Source organism: Molossus molossus, unplaced genomic scaffold (assembly GCF_014108415.1).
Source record: "Molossus molossus isolate mMolMol1 unplaced genomic scaffold, mMolMol1.p scaffold_m16_p_18, whole genome shotgun sequence".
NCBI lineage: Eukaryota > Metazoa > Chordata > Mammalia > Chiroptera > Molossidae > Molossus > Molossus molossus.
The window spans coordinates 30,590,876-30,604,245 of NW_023425353.1; the positions used below are offsets into that span (position 1 = coordinate 30,590,876).

Sequence of the window (13,370 nt, forward strand, 5' to 3'; positions counted from 1 at the left end):
GCATTTTCATTTCAAGATAAAAGCAAACAGACATTAAAGCTGACATGTTTCCGTTGCCTGTGATTAATACACACCGTCTGCATTTTGGCTCTTCCCACGTCTGTTGTCCTCCTTTCATTAGTCTGTTGGGAATTGAGCTTCACCTTGATGAATCTCCTCTGCAGAGAACCTCATAAAGGGACCGGAGAGCGGCACAGGGCTGGGGTCACTAACAGATCAAGGCTCGCTCAGTCGGGGCGCCGCCCACGGCGAAAGAGCCGAGCAAGGGGCCCATCGAGGCCCATCCACGCTTGCTCCTTGCTTAGGGGCTCCTTGGCCTGGTGGTAGCAGGGAGGGGTCATTCTCTCAACACCCCACTCCTGTTCTCTTCCCACTTGTCAGGCAGGAGTGTTAGCCTCCATCCACTTTACTCCACCCGCCTCCATCTGATTTTATCAAGGACTCGACTTCTACGCTGAGAGAAAAGGGGAAGGAGTCTTTCTCCCTTGGAGCACCCTAATTTTTCAAGCCCTGTCCATTCACTGAGGTGGAGCGATCTCTGGCATTCCACGTATGCCGGCGTTTACTGAGCACATGCTATGGTCCGGGTGCCGTGTTAGACACCCAGGGGGTGTGACGTAGAAGTCAGTCTTCTTGCCTCGAGGAAGGGGCCTGGGCAACAGAGGGGGCAGGAGTTGGGGAGCCAGACTCGCCTCAGACAACCGTGAGCTCCAGGACCCTCGTCAGACCCCCTCAGGTGCCTGGGCGGTAAGGACGGATGTGGTTCCACTTCGTTCAACTGAACATTTTCATGGAGTAGGGCCCGCCTCCAGAGCTGGCCCCTCGGTGGTCCAGAGGTACCCGCTCTTCTCTGCTCCTTGCAAAGGGAGGAACTCGCTGGCGTTGGGACTTGGCTCTCTGCACATTTCTGACAAACGTACACCGCTGGCGTGGTCTGTCAAGGACACACCATGCAGGTCTCGCCTGTGCCCAGCCTTCCGGGGAACGTCCTCTCATCCTGCCTCACTCCCCCTGGCGTCCGGGCTGGGCCTGAGCTCCGCCCTCCGGCCACTCCTCTCCGTTCCACCTGCCGACACGGGTCCGGGCCTGCCTACCGGAACGAGCCCGTCCTGCTCCAGGAGCACCGGACTCTCCATCAGCCGCCCGACAACCAGCCCTGTCCTTTCGTCCCCCGGCAGGCTTTCTGCACTGAGTGACCAACTCGGAGACACGCACACTTCCTTAAGGTCTTGGAGAAACATGTCTCTCTAGAGAATCACAGAGACGCCAGGCTGCAAGAAGAAGCTCTTCTGGATCCAAGTGGCAGGAAGAAGCCCTCCACCCCCCACCCGGCTTCCCCAGGCTCTCCCGCCGGCCAGCAACTGGCCAGCCCTCTGTCTGAGTCAGCATACCCTAACCTGTGGGAGACGAGTTCGTCTCGATAGGGGCCTACTCCAAGGCCATGGGCCTGGGCTCGTTCCCAGCCCCCCCCCCTTTTCCAGTTCTCCCACTCCGAGGCCCAGCACCCCCGTCCTCTGACTCCCAGTCTCAGAAATCCTCATCTGAGGAAGCTTCTACACCCAAGTTAGTTGTTAATAACGGATAGAGCGCCGACCAGTCCTCCCAAAGGTTTGTGGGTCTTCGTAGTTCAAGTCGTAAATAAAAAAACTAAATCAATAATTGGTGGACCTCAGGCATCTGGCAATGGGAAAAAGAGCATTGGTCTTAGAAATGCAAGGGCCAAGACAGATGGTCTGTAGGGAAGGTTGCATGATTGTTTTTGATTTTTGTTATCTGCTTTCAGTAACATCCAGAAAGAGTTACTGCTCTTCCAAGAAAAGCCATTATTTCCCATCTGATTTAGTGCCGGATTATGCCGCTGTGTGTCCCAGTCCTATCCCCCAGGAGCAGCGCTGCACGCACCTGCAGTGTCCTTCTGTGACCACGTCCACCGTCTGCCAGGCCCCGTGTCTCCGCCCGCACCGAGGCTGGTTCTCCTGGTGATGCAGGGTCATTGCTGCGGTGTCACTGTTTTCCCCTAAAGAACAGCCTTTGAGCAGGGACCTGGATGGAGGCTCCTAGGGATGGGTGACCTCAATACAGCCTCTCCAGGATGAAAGGGGCCAGGCCTGCAGGAATGGGTCCTGCCCTAGGGGCTAGGACCAGGGTTCTCTGAGCCCACTGCCTCAGGGAGCGAGGACTGGGGCCTGGCGGGCCCCTCTCCTCACTACGCTAGTGGTTGATTATTTTATCTTGCTAACAGTCATCTCTTCCCAAAGCCAGCTCAAGTCAGTCTCCTCATGGTTCTCAAACCTTAGTGGGCATTAGGGTCGGAGAGCTCACTAACACATGGGTGGCTGGGCCCACCCCGGAGTGTCTGGCGCGGTAGGTCTTGGGTGCGGCCTGGGAATTTGCATCGCTCACTCGATGTCGGGATGAGGAGGCTGCTAGTGCAGACCTGCACCTCGAGAACCGCTGCTCCCCAGGGTCAGGTGTGGACCCTCAGCAGGCCTCGGGAGTCTGGTCCTTTCCCCTCTCCAGCGACGACGTGGGGTCTTCGAGGGGCTCCTCCGCCTCAGGCTGCTGCATGGCCTTGGGCCTGGGCTCAGGCTATCCCTGTACCTGGGTCGCTCTTCTTAACTTCCGAGGTCTGGCTGCCTGCTGTTGACCTTCAGAACTCCCTCTGGCCCAGTGGGCAGGATGACCGGTGCTCATCTGCAGGTGGCCTGTCAGACCGGGCGGAATTGAGAAACAGAGGGAAGCGTGGCCGGCTTCCCGGAGACACCTCAGCCGGCCCAGGACGTGAGTCAGGGCTCCCAGAATTACACCGACCCCCCGACAGGGTGGAGAATGGCCGCAGCAAGTTATCCCACCTTGCCCAACCCTCAGCTTCTGTCCCCAGTGTCCTGACTCCTCATGGACAGCATCTAACTCTGCAGAGCGCGAAAGGCCATGGGCAGGGAGGTCCTACTCTTCCTCCCTTCCCTGGTTCCTGGCACCGGGCCTGGCACACAACGGGTGCTCAGCGAGAATTTGCTTCATGACATGGAACAAAGCTGCAAACAGAACCCAGCACTGAAGGCACACAGGCAATGTCGGCTAGCTCTGAGGGGCTGGCGGAGGTGACTTCTGTCTCTTCTTGTGTCCCTGGCATAGTCAAACTGGCTTCGAATCCACAGCCCCCGGAAAGCCAACTCTCCTTTCCAGCTGGCGCCGAAAGGAAAACTAGAGCAAGAGCTACAAAGCAGGTGCAGAATAAATCTATAAAGGAAAGCAAATAGAGACAGGGAGCTGAAGGTGCTGGGGCAGACTTCAAAACGTTCATTGCTCATTTCCTTTGCCTGCGGCTGGACAAGGGAAAATGGTCACATGAAAATTAAATTGTGCCATGGGCTTTGGCTTGTCAGCCTCGATAAATGTCGGATGCGGATAGAGAACCGTGTACCATCAGTAAGCCCACCAGAGTGCACTGCAGGAGGCTTGGAGCATCTCCCGAAGGCCCGAGAGGGATCTTACCTAAAAAGCATCTACTCTGCACTGGTCACTTCTTTCAAAGAATTAGACCCGCTCCCTCACTGTTTTGAAAAAGTGGTGTGGTTAATTTAAATGAGAGATGGTTAAGCAGAAGTCCTCGTTTTCTGCCTCTTGCTAATATTGAACCATCAAGCCAAGAAGACTGTTATTTTGAAGTGTGCTGGGTCGGGCTTTCTACTGATTACATCACTATTGATTCAAACAGTCACAAGTGTTTAGAATCATTTTTAGAGTGAAGGCATGAGCTGGCTGAAATGGAAATCAGTCTGAGATAATGAACACGCCTGCTTAGAAATCAGGATCGGATCTGCTGAGTCGTGCAGAGACGCCTGGGAGTTGGCCCTCAGCTCAGTGGGTTCTGCTCAGGGCCAGTCAGTGCTTGGACCCAGGGCCTTCGTCTCAAATGCTCGCCTGCATTTGAGTCAGCTCAACAAGTAACGAGTGTTTTTTGCTTTTGTTTTCCTCCGAACACAGACTTTTAAAACAGCTGAATTAAAGACTGTGGTGGTGTCTGTTGTTCATTTTGGAGACAAAGGCATCTGGGTAGTTGAAGGGAGGGTCTAAGAAAGAGATTTGCTTTCTCTGAGCAGACAGAGGGTTGCTTTCCACGCACACAGGGTAGGAGTGTGCAAACTATGACCCAGGGCCACGTCTGGCTGGCTGGCACTTTTTACATGGCCCCTGGGCTCAGGAAGTTTTCCCCATTTAAATGGTTGAAAATCACAATCGAAAGAGTAATAAAGTTTCATGACATGTGAAAAGAATATGAATTCAAATTTGGTGTTTGGAGTGTTCATAAATAAAGTTATTTTGGAGTGTAGCCATGTTCATGGGTGTAAGTAACGTCTGTGGCTGGTTCTGTGCTGCAAGGACACAGCGGAATGCTTGCGGCGGAGACCATAGGCCTGCAAAGCCCCAAATATTTACTATCGGCTCTTTGCAGGAAGGTTTGCTGAGCCCTGCCGTGTGCACAGGCCTGAAGAGCGCTGCTTCCCACGGGGGCCTCTCCCCGCAGGGCCCGTATCCACCATGTACAGGCCTCGCTACGTGCAGAGGTTTGTGGCCTGAGCCTGCTGGACAGCGCTGAGCACGTTCAGGACGGCGGTAGTGAAAGAGGTCTCACTGAAGTCACATTTTGTATCTAGATGGATTGGGGCTTTGGTCAGATTTTTAGCATTTGATTACACCTACGAGAATATGCTTTTAGCATTCTTTAAGAAGGCGGCCAGCTCGTTGATTGCTTTACTCCACTAGGGCAGCTCCTTCTGTGCTGGCCTTTCCGACTCAACCTCTTCTTCCCCCTCCTCCCTGTCACCCGCGTCACTGGAGAGGTGTCAGCCTATGTTTTCAAGGTCCTGAGAGCAGGGTCTGACCGTGCACTCGGAAAGACAAGCAACGGTCTGGCCTCTGGCCGCACCGGTCAGCTGTTCCCCCTGGGCTCAAGTCTGCATCTGCCACTGTTGACATCTGGATGAGAGGTCACAGTGTGGCCAGGTCATCGGGGAGTTTGACTCCCAGATGCCAGCACATGGAGCCTGGAACATGCTGGGCTGATTCATGACCTTTTCCACCTGTGGTAGAACATCTGGTGGAGGGCGAGTGCCCTGACTCACCGCTCACCTGGGCGATCCCTGAAGCGCCTGTTACTTTTACATAACCACCCTCCCTGGTCCCACCATGGTGATGAGCAGGGCGTTGGGAACATTGACCCAGCAGCACCATTTCAAGTGCCTCCTCTCTGAACTGGCATGCAGTGCGACCCTTCCCGGCAGGGGTTGGCAGAGGGCTCTGACGACCCGGCCCGTTGTTTCTCTGCATATAATCCAGGCCCAGCTCTGCTGCCCTCGCCAAGCGCCGCTTTCACGTGCTCCCTCCGCACAACCACGGGAAGATCTGACACACCCCAGCTGCTCCCTCAGCCACGAATGGGGGACGAGCCATCGGAGACGAGGGGATTGTGGGACCACAGTCCTGTGGATTTTCTCCTTGTGGACGTGCAGACGCAGCAGGGAGGGAAGGGCTGCCTGGATGGGAGAAGTCACACAGGTGTCTGTCTCCATCAGTGAATAGAAAACCCCAATGTCTGCCAGCATTGTTCCCTGAGGAGGGAAATAAGAGCACTGGTTGAGTTTGTGGCCGTGTCCCTCTCCTTCCTGTGACTTCTCTCCCTCTCTCTGTACTTGTCCCTCGTATCATGTCCATGCCCCTTTGTTTTGCTCTGAAACCGTCACGTCCTCTAGGGGAGAGGCTTATCTTATGCACCCTCATTCCCTCCCCACAGCTTCTGGGTGAGCGCTTGGCACATAGTAGGTCCCCTGCATTAGCTGCATAAACATGAACATGCGTAGAATCGGGGTGGTGGGCACTGGACCAGGCGTGGCAAGCGGGAAGTCCAGTCTTGACTCTCTCTCCGATTTACTCTGAGCAAGATGTTTGAATCTCTGAACCTCAGTTTACTCATACTGGAATGTGCCTGACAACAGATGTTCCAGCTACCTCACGGGCTCACTGTGCGGCTCAAAGGAAGGAACAGATGCAACAAACACTGTAGGCGACAGAAAGAGCTGCATAAGGTAGTTTTCTGGACTCAGGAGGCTGCAAAGGCTTATCGTGGGTCCTCACTGGGTGAAGGTCAGACTAGAGGACATTGACAGTGGTCCCTTTATAAGCTCTGTTTCGATGACACGGGGGCTAGAATGAACAGATTCTGAACTTTCTTTTGAATCTGAATGCCACTGTAGCTAGGGACCAGCTCCGTGCCTGCGTTGAGCCAAAATGAAATGGGATGGAGGAGACTGGGAAGACAGGGACAGATCACACACGCTGAGGACAAAGCCTGAGACGTCCGAGCCACCTGGAAGTCTGATAACGCCCCTAATTCTCGCCTGCTATTCTCTTGGCCACCAAAGATTGCAGACCGGTTACTATAGCAACAATTCTCCCCATGAGGTGTCCATGTTAGGAAGGAGATGGAAAAGATTTCCTTATTAAAAAAAAGAAGAAATAAATAAATTTGGTTTCAGATATATTTGCCCTCCACCCAAAGTGTTGTTCCTTTTATGAGAAAAAAGCAGCAGCTGTTATCACCAATGTGTCTAATTCCCAGCAGTTAAATTTGCAAACTTTCATTTTAGACTTGATGCCGTTCACACTTGTTCTAATACATCTAAGAGGGATGCATTTCCTTCAGAGGCAAACCAGCGTGAAATAGGGGACTGGATCGTAAGACCAGGTGGCGAGAGCCTTGTCCCCCGGGGCTGCCCTCTGGCCTGGGTGGACCGGGCCACCCTGTGTCCCAGATCTGCGCCCACCATGAAGCCCAGCAGTGTCTCCTCATCAGCCCTTCCTTCTGACCTGTGGCTGCAGGCCTTTTGCAGCTGTCGCCCGGGGCAGTGCCTGTGTGGAGTGTTCCTGGGTCCAGTGGCTTCATGGGGCAGGAGCCCCCCACAGGGAAGCCATGTGGGTCTCAGCGGCTGCTCAGGCAGGTAGACTCCTGTAGCTTTGGCTGGGGACCAGGTCCTGCTGTGGTTCGGGTTTTGGACTTTTCATATAAGCTTCTATTGCCTCAGAAAGGTCAAAGGGAAAGGCTCTCCAATCTGGGGAGTGTGTGCATGCGTACATGAGTGTGTGAACCTCTCCCTGTGAACTTGATTTGGCCTCAACAAGGCCTTGCCTTTAGAGTTGAGGACCAGATCTCAGGTGTGTGAAGTCCAGCCACCCTGCCTGAAAGAAGCCACCTGGCGTCAGGTAAGGAGAACCTGCTGGTCTGTGAGGAGAGACGACTGAGTCAGGTGCACACACCGTGAGTTGGAACCCAAGGGCCTTGGGGACACGGAGCCCAGGGAGGTGACTGAAATAAAACCTGACCTTCTGCCCTGCAGAGAAGAGCAAAGGCAGAACCGTGCGACTGGCTGACAGGACGCTGGGGGAGCCCAGGGCAGAAGAAGTGGGGACCGCAGGACAAAGTCCACCCTGAAGTCCCCACTGAGGATGATGCTGGGCTTCTTGGAACCAGCCGAGGGCCGGGACACGGGGGTGCCCAAGGCATGAGAGGCAGGTTCCGGGAGGCTGGGGAAGGTCTGCCCAGAGTCATCAAAATCAGAGGCGATGGTGATAGACTCACAGACATCAGGTGTGGCTTACAAAAGGGACAGGTGGGTGGGCGCAGACAGCGGGCACTAGTAGGGGAGGGTGGAGTCGTCCCACTCCAGCTGGGCTTGCCTGGCTCCACTCTGCCCATGTCTGCCCCGGCCCGTCCCCTCCTCCACCTCCTCCTCGTCGCTGTCGTCTGAGTCGCTGCTGCTGGAGCTTATGTCTTCTTCCACTTCCTCCTCCTCCTCCTCAGTTTCATCCTCGCCACGCCCTGGCGCTTCGTGCTTCTGCGTGTCAGAAAGAGAGGGGAGTGCTCGTCAGGGCTGCGGAGAGGCCACTTCAGGGCTCGTACTTCTCCCGCCACCAGGGGAACATTTCGGGCCCCTTGGAATTCCTTCCTCTTAATGCTAAACCCTTGGGCCCGGAAGGGAGGTCCCCTGGTGGAAGGTAAATCAGAAGATCGAGGACAAAGACTAGAAAGAGCAGCAAATTCTAAGGTACAGATTCAAGGTAGGACGTGCTTTAGACCCTGGACGTTTAAGCCAGTTCCCTGGTCGCTCAGCGAGCCTTCAGGCCCGGCTGTGTTCTGGCATTACTGGAGCCCGCTGGTGCGAGCTCGCCAAGTCTTCAGGGTGTGCTTCCCAGCGGAGCGTGGCGGCTCAGCTCGTTCCCCTTCGCAGGAAAAGAGTGTCTCCGGGAGCAGGAGGTCTTCTAAGCCAAGACTCAGGTATGCTGCCCCTCAGAAACATTCCTCTGGGAAGGACACAGTTCAAGGTCCTCACTTGCCATGTCTGCCTCTCACCCCCTGACTCTACCCCACTTTTTTCTAGTCCCATCTCTACTCCCCCTAGTTTTTGTGATTCCAGCTGAATTTTTCTGGATGTATGTTTTGATGATCCAGCCATAAAAGATACGTGCCCTTCCCTGGCCCTGGCCCATCTCTGGAGTGTCTTCTCCAAATCCTACCCATTCTTCAAGGTCTCCCTTAAGCTCACCTCCTCCAAGAAGTCTTCCCTGAACACTCCAACCCCAACAGCTCTCCCTGCTCATGCTTCACTGACTGCTGGCATTACCAGGTTAGCCTTTGGCAGGCACACTGTGGCCTGGTACTGAGACTGCTCCAAGATTGGTGGTTGTTTCCCACACCCAAGGCTCAGCTCCTCAGGGGTGGAGACCTGGAGTCTCTAAGCGGTGGACCCACTGCCCACTGCACGTGCTGAGCCACACTGGCACATTGGCTTTGGGATCAGAGCAAGAGACCCGCCGAGGGGAAAATGGACAATCTTTCCATTTCTCGGTGACTCATCCTGGTCTTCCCTGCTCTATTCAGTACTCATGGGCAGACTAAAGGGCGTGACGTCATGGTGACCCTTGGTATCCACATGCCCAGAGCAAGAGCTTTGGACGTTCATGGGTGGATGCTGGGAGCCGCTAGTGAACGGCAAGATCTGGACTTTAGAATCCGGCCCCTGGAGCTGGAATGACGACAGAGCCACAGCCAGCTGTGTGAGTGCGGGCACTGGACTCCCCGCTCCGAGGTGGTTTCTGACCTGGTGGTGAGGACGATGACTCCCGCTTCGCAGGTTGCTGGGAGAGCAAATGAGATGCGCATACTGAGCATTGTGCACAGTGCATAATGGGGGCTCGATAAATGGCAGCTGTTAATGTTGTATTTCTGTTTTAACCTGTTCTGAGCCTTTAAATGCACTCTGCAGGCGGTATGGAGCAAAGCCATCTAAATTACACTGCTAATTAATCAAAACCTCAATACTGAGTCCCTACGTGTTAGCTCCCAGCTAAATACAGTGTGGGCGGCAGTGGACATATGCCACATGGCTGGCTGGCTGCTCGCCTTAAGAAATGTCTGGTTGTGTTTGTAGGGTGAGAGCGAGCCCCCCATTTTTAATCAGTGGGTGTAGTCAGTGAGAAAGGACAGTCCATGTGGGCTGAGAGGGCTGGAGGAGCTCAGAGAAGGGCGGGACCTGGGCTGGACGGGGCGGGGCTTCTGGCACAAGAAAGATAGGTCTGGGCGGAGGGGAGGCACCCCGTCGGAGCTCCTGCCGCGTGAGGATCACCTCCATGGGGTTGACTGTGATAGTGAGCGCAGAGTCATCCCAATCCATCTCGGCCTCCTTGGCAGCCTCGGTCTCCTGGGTGAAGTGCTGGTGGGCGATCCGGGCCCGGTACACACCCATGGCCACCACAAACACTAGCATGCACACGGAGATGATGATGACCACCGTGGAGATGCTGGGGACCACTGGAACGAGGAAGGAATCCGCGTGACATGGTGAGCACCATGGAGCGTGCACGAGACTTCCACGCCCAGGCTAGATGTGCCCTCCCACCTGCCAGCCGTAGAGCTCTGGTCGGCACCTTACTCTGTCGGGGCTCCATTCGTCCTCTCTACTGGACTTGACGACTCCTGCCCCACGGGCATGTGAGGAGCAAAGGAAATACTCTGTGTGAGCTTCCACATAGGCACGTAGGAGGCTCTAAATAAAAGCAAGTTCTTTTCTATCTCTTGTGTTTCCTCTCAAATTATAGGACAGCTCACCCCGAGAGGCAGGCACTGTGGGGTTTAGCAGGGACAGACACAGTGCCCAGCAGACAGTAATGCAGGGCAAGTGCAGGGACAGAAGTAGGGGTAGGGGCTTTGCAGTGTGGTGCACACGTGTGTGTGTGAGCATATGAAAGGGGTTCAAGGATGTGGCTTTGAGTTGGCTCTAAAAGGATTTGCAAGATTTTACCCCAGCCCTTTGTACTAACCTGTTATTATAGATCGTCTGTGACTTCCTGTTTGCCTGACTGGTTCCCACTGGGGCTGTGTGCGTGCCCCAGAGCCAGGGTGCACAGCTTCCCCTTTGTCCGGTCCCTCCCTCACTCCTGGGCACCTACGGCCGCTGCACCCCACATGTCTGTCTAGTGGATGGTCTTGAGTCACAAGGATCACCCCGTGTCCTGAGGTCCCTCCTGCCCGGTGACCTACCTGAACTGTGCTGGACGCTGACCCGGGACTCGGGGTGGTGGACGGACTGCAGGAAGGGAGGCTGCACGATAAGGTGGTTGACGTGCTCCTCGTCTGAGACTCTGACCTCATGGAGGACACTGACCTGGAAGAGCAGGGACAGGCGCTGTTGACGGGTGGCAGGGGCCAGTGGCATAGATGAGGGGAAGGATGCGTGGGCCCAGCTCCCCTCGCTACTGCAGGACTCGCTCACCTCCAGGTTGAACTCGTTGCTGCTGTAGCGTCCATTGAGCTCCGAGCACTTGATCCTGAACCGCCGGGCCTCCAGGGTGGCAGGGCGCCAGTGGCGGTAGCGGACGTGACGCAGCACCTGCTCGTAGCGGCTCATGGAGCCCACACCTGTCACGAGAGGGGCTGCAGCGGCTGGGGCGTGCGGGGCCCCTGACTGGCCGGGCTGAGGGCTTGAGGTGTTTAGGGGCAGACCACGTGCTGAAGCACAAGTTCTGAGGAGCTAACTGAACGGACGCACAGGGTTTCCAGACAGTGGGCTCTGGGCAGAATGTTTGGCCATGGTTTTCTAAATGTTGCTATCACATTTGTTTCTACAGGAGATGTCCTCAGGGGTGGGGATGGGGCCCAGGTTCTCGAGATGCCAGAGTAGCTCACCAACGGAGGGGCTAGAAGTCTGTGCTCTGAGGTCAAGGGTCCCCACCTGACACTACCTTCATAGGTGACAGAGAGCCATCACACTCCTGACACCCTGGGTGACGCCCTCGAAGAGGAGTGCACCCGGAGGAGGGGCCAAGTGTGGCTTACCGTAGATGGAGTAGCCCGCTGTGGAGTTGGTGGCATCGAGGTGTCGCTGGTGGAGCTCACTGTGGTTAAGCTCCAAGCACTCCTCTCTGGGGTCCAAGTCCCCTCCCAGCACCAGAATGTCACAGAAATCTAAGTTGTGGAGCATTTCTTCTAAGACTGCTGATTTGGGGGCTGTGGGAAGACCAACACATGGGAAACAAAGGCATGAGGACCTCTCAAGACGGTGGAGGAAGGTTGCAAATCATCTTCCTCCCCTGTGTCTGCACCCCAGGGAAGCTGGGTCAGCAGAAGAGGCTGTGATGGACGTCCAGACAGCCCCTGAGGGTGGGCAGCACGGATTCGTGTGAAGACGTGAATGCAGTAATCAAAAGACGAGAATTTGAACACCAGCGCTGCTCCTGTGCAGTGTTGCAGAAACTACCTTCCCCTCAACTGCCCCACCTGTAAAGAGGGCAAGAGTTTTGAGAGGCTAGAAATGTTGTCTGGCACATAGTAGGTGCTCAATAAACAATAGCTTTCATTTGAAGTCAGAGATAAGTGCCCCTGCACCCTGCTCGTGTCACCTTGCCGGTGTGGCCATGGAGTGTCCCTGCTGCTCCCGGTAGATTCTGAGGTTCTCGAGGGCAGAAGCACTTTTTATGGCCACGTTCTCAGTATTCAACCCAGGCCCTGGCACGGAGCAGTGTTACTACATGGCTCAAATGGGGCAAAACTGTTCATATAGTTGAATACTTAAGTAAATTGGTCCCTGATTGTTTTTTGGGGGCCCTAAATTTCCCCAAAGGATGTCTGAGCATTAGAATCCTGGGCAGGTCAGCAGAACTGACTTAAAAGCTCATTTTCAAATAAAAATGATTGGTGTTTATAAAGTGACTGCTAGGTGCCGGGCACTGGGCCAACGGGGTCCCGGCAGACAGGCCTCAGGGTGCGCACTATTATTATCCCATTTCACTGATGGGAAAACGGCAGGTCCAAGGGTGGGCTGCCCAGGACCACACCGCCCTGGGGAGGGGCGGCGACAGAAACCCTGACTTTTTGGTTCCCCAGTTTGTAAAATCCTCCCCTCTGGGCTGGTAGTCTCCACATGTTTTGATCTCGCAGTCTGTTCTTGGGAAATTTGTGGACTGAGATCATTGAAATATGTATACTTATTTACTCACGAATACGACTAATATACTTTGTGTGTTATACAATATTTACAAAAGTAGAAATTAAAAAAGATGTGCTAAGTATGAATTTTTGTATTTTAATTTTTTAGGGATAAATATTTTTTGCTCTCACTAGATAAATATAATCATAAACGCGTTCATATGCTTAATTGTTAAGTGCTTGCCAGTCTCAATGGCTTCATGTGTCACCGGCAAAATCTAAGAGCACGTTAATATACACTTAGGACGAGGTCTGTGGTTAACAATGGTGTGTGTCTCTGTTTCAGGTGGTCTTCCCGGTGTGCAGGCTGTTCCGCCGGCTTTGCGTCTGGTTGGGTCAGGGCATCCTGTCTCCTCCCTCCCGATGCGGCTGACGCCGGCTCTCCCAGGTAGGGGGCCGCTTCCTCGCTGTCCCCGCCCGCATTGTGAGTGGCATGTCCCTCTGCACTTCCCCCGATTCCCGCTGTGCTGATGGACTGCACTGGGTTCAGGGGCTTCGCGAGAATCGGCCATGGCCGAGCCCTCCTGGAGCTTCTGCTTGTGTTTAGTAAACAGAGAGCAGAAGTTGTGCGCTGGGGGTAGCACGCGCGGCTGGGGGTGTACAGAGCAGGAGACCTGAGCAGGCCAGGGGTCAGCGTGGCGGTGGAGGAAGCCTGGAGGAGGTATGGGAGGTAGAGATGCCTGCCAGCAACGAGGACAGGGAGCGAGAGGAACCTTCCAGGCAGAAGAAAGAGCAAGAGCAAAGGTGTGAACTGACACAGAGACTGTGTGAGAGGGGCGTTCATGGGACACGCCTGTCCCTTGTACTGAGCAGCACAAAGAGGGAGTCAAGG

The 13,370-nt window shown here is 54.8% G+C and overlaps 1 protein-coding gene across 1 annotated transcript in view; it reads right to left on the reverse strand.

Annotated features, from left to right (window-relative positions):
* Positions 1-1,491: 1,491 nt before the first annotated feature.
* The window catches only part of CLSTN2 (calsyntenin 2), a 157,130-nt gene continuing 145,251 nt past the window's right edge, over positions 1,492-13,370 (reverse strand). The window contains exons 13-17 of the mRNA XM_036267466.1: positions 11,390-11,560; positions 10,827-10,972; positions 10,595-10,718; positions 9,681-9,865; positions 1,492-7,892 (exon numbers count right to left, since the gene is read on the reverse strand). Of these exons, the coding sequence (XP_036123359.1) occupies positions 7,692-7,892; positions 9,681-9,865; positions 10,595-10,718; positions 10,827-10,972; positions 11,390-11,560 (827 nt within the window). The 3' untranslated portion in view covers positions 1,492-7,691. The remainder of the gene's footprint in view (positions 7,893-9,680; positions 9,866-10,594; positions 10,719-10,826; positions 10,973-11,389; positions 11,561-13,370) is intronic.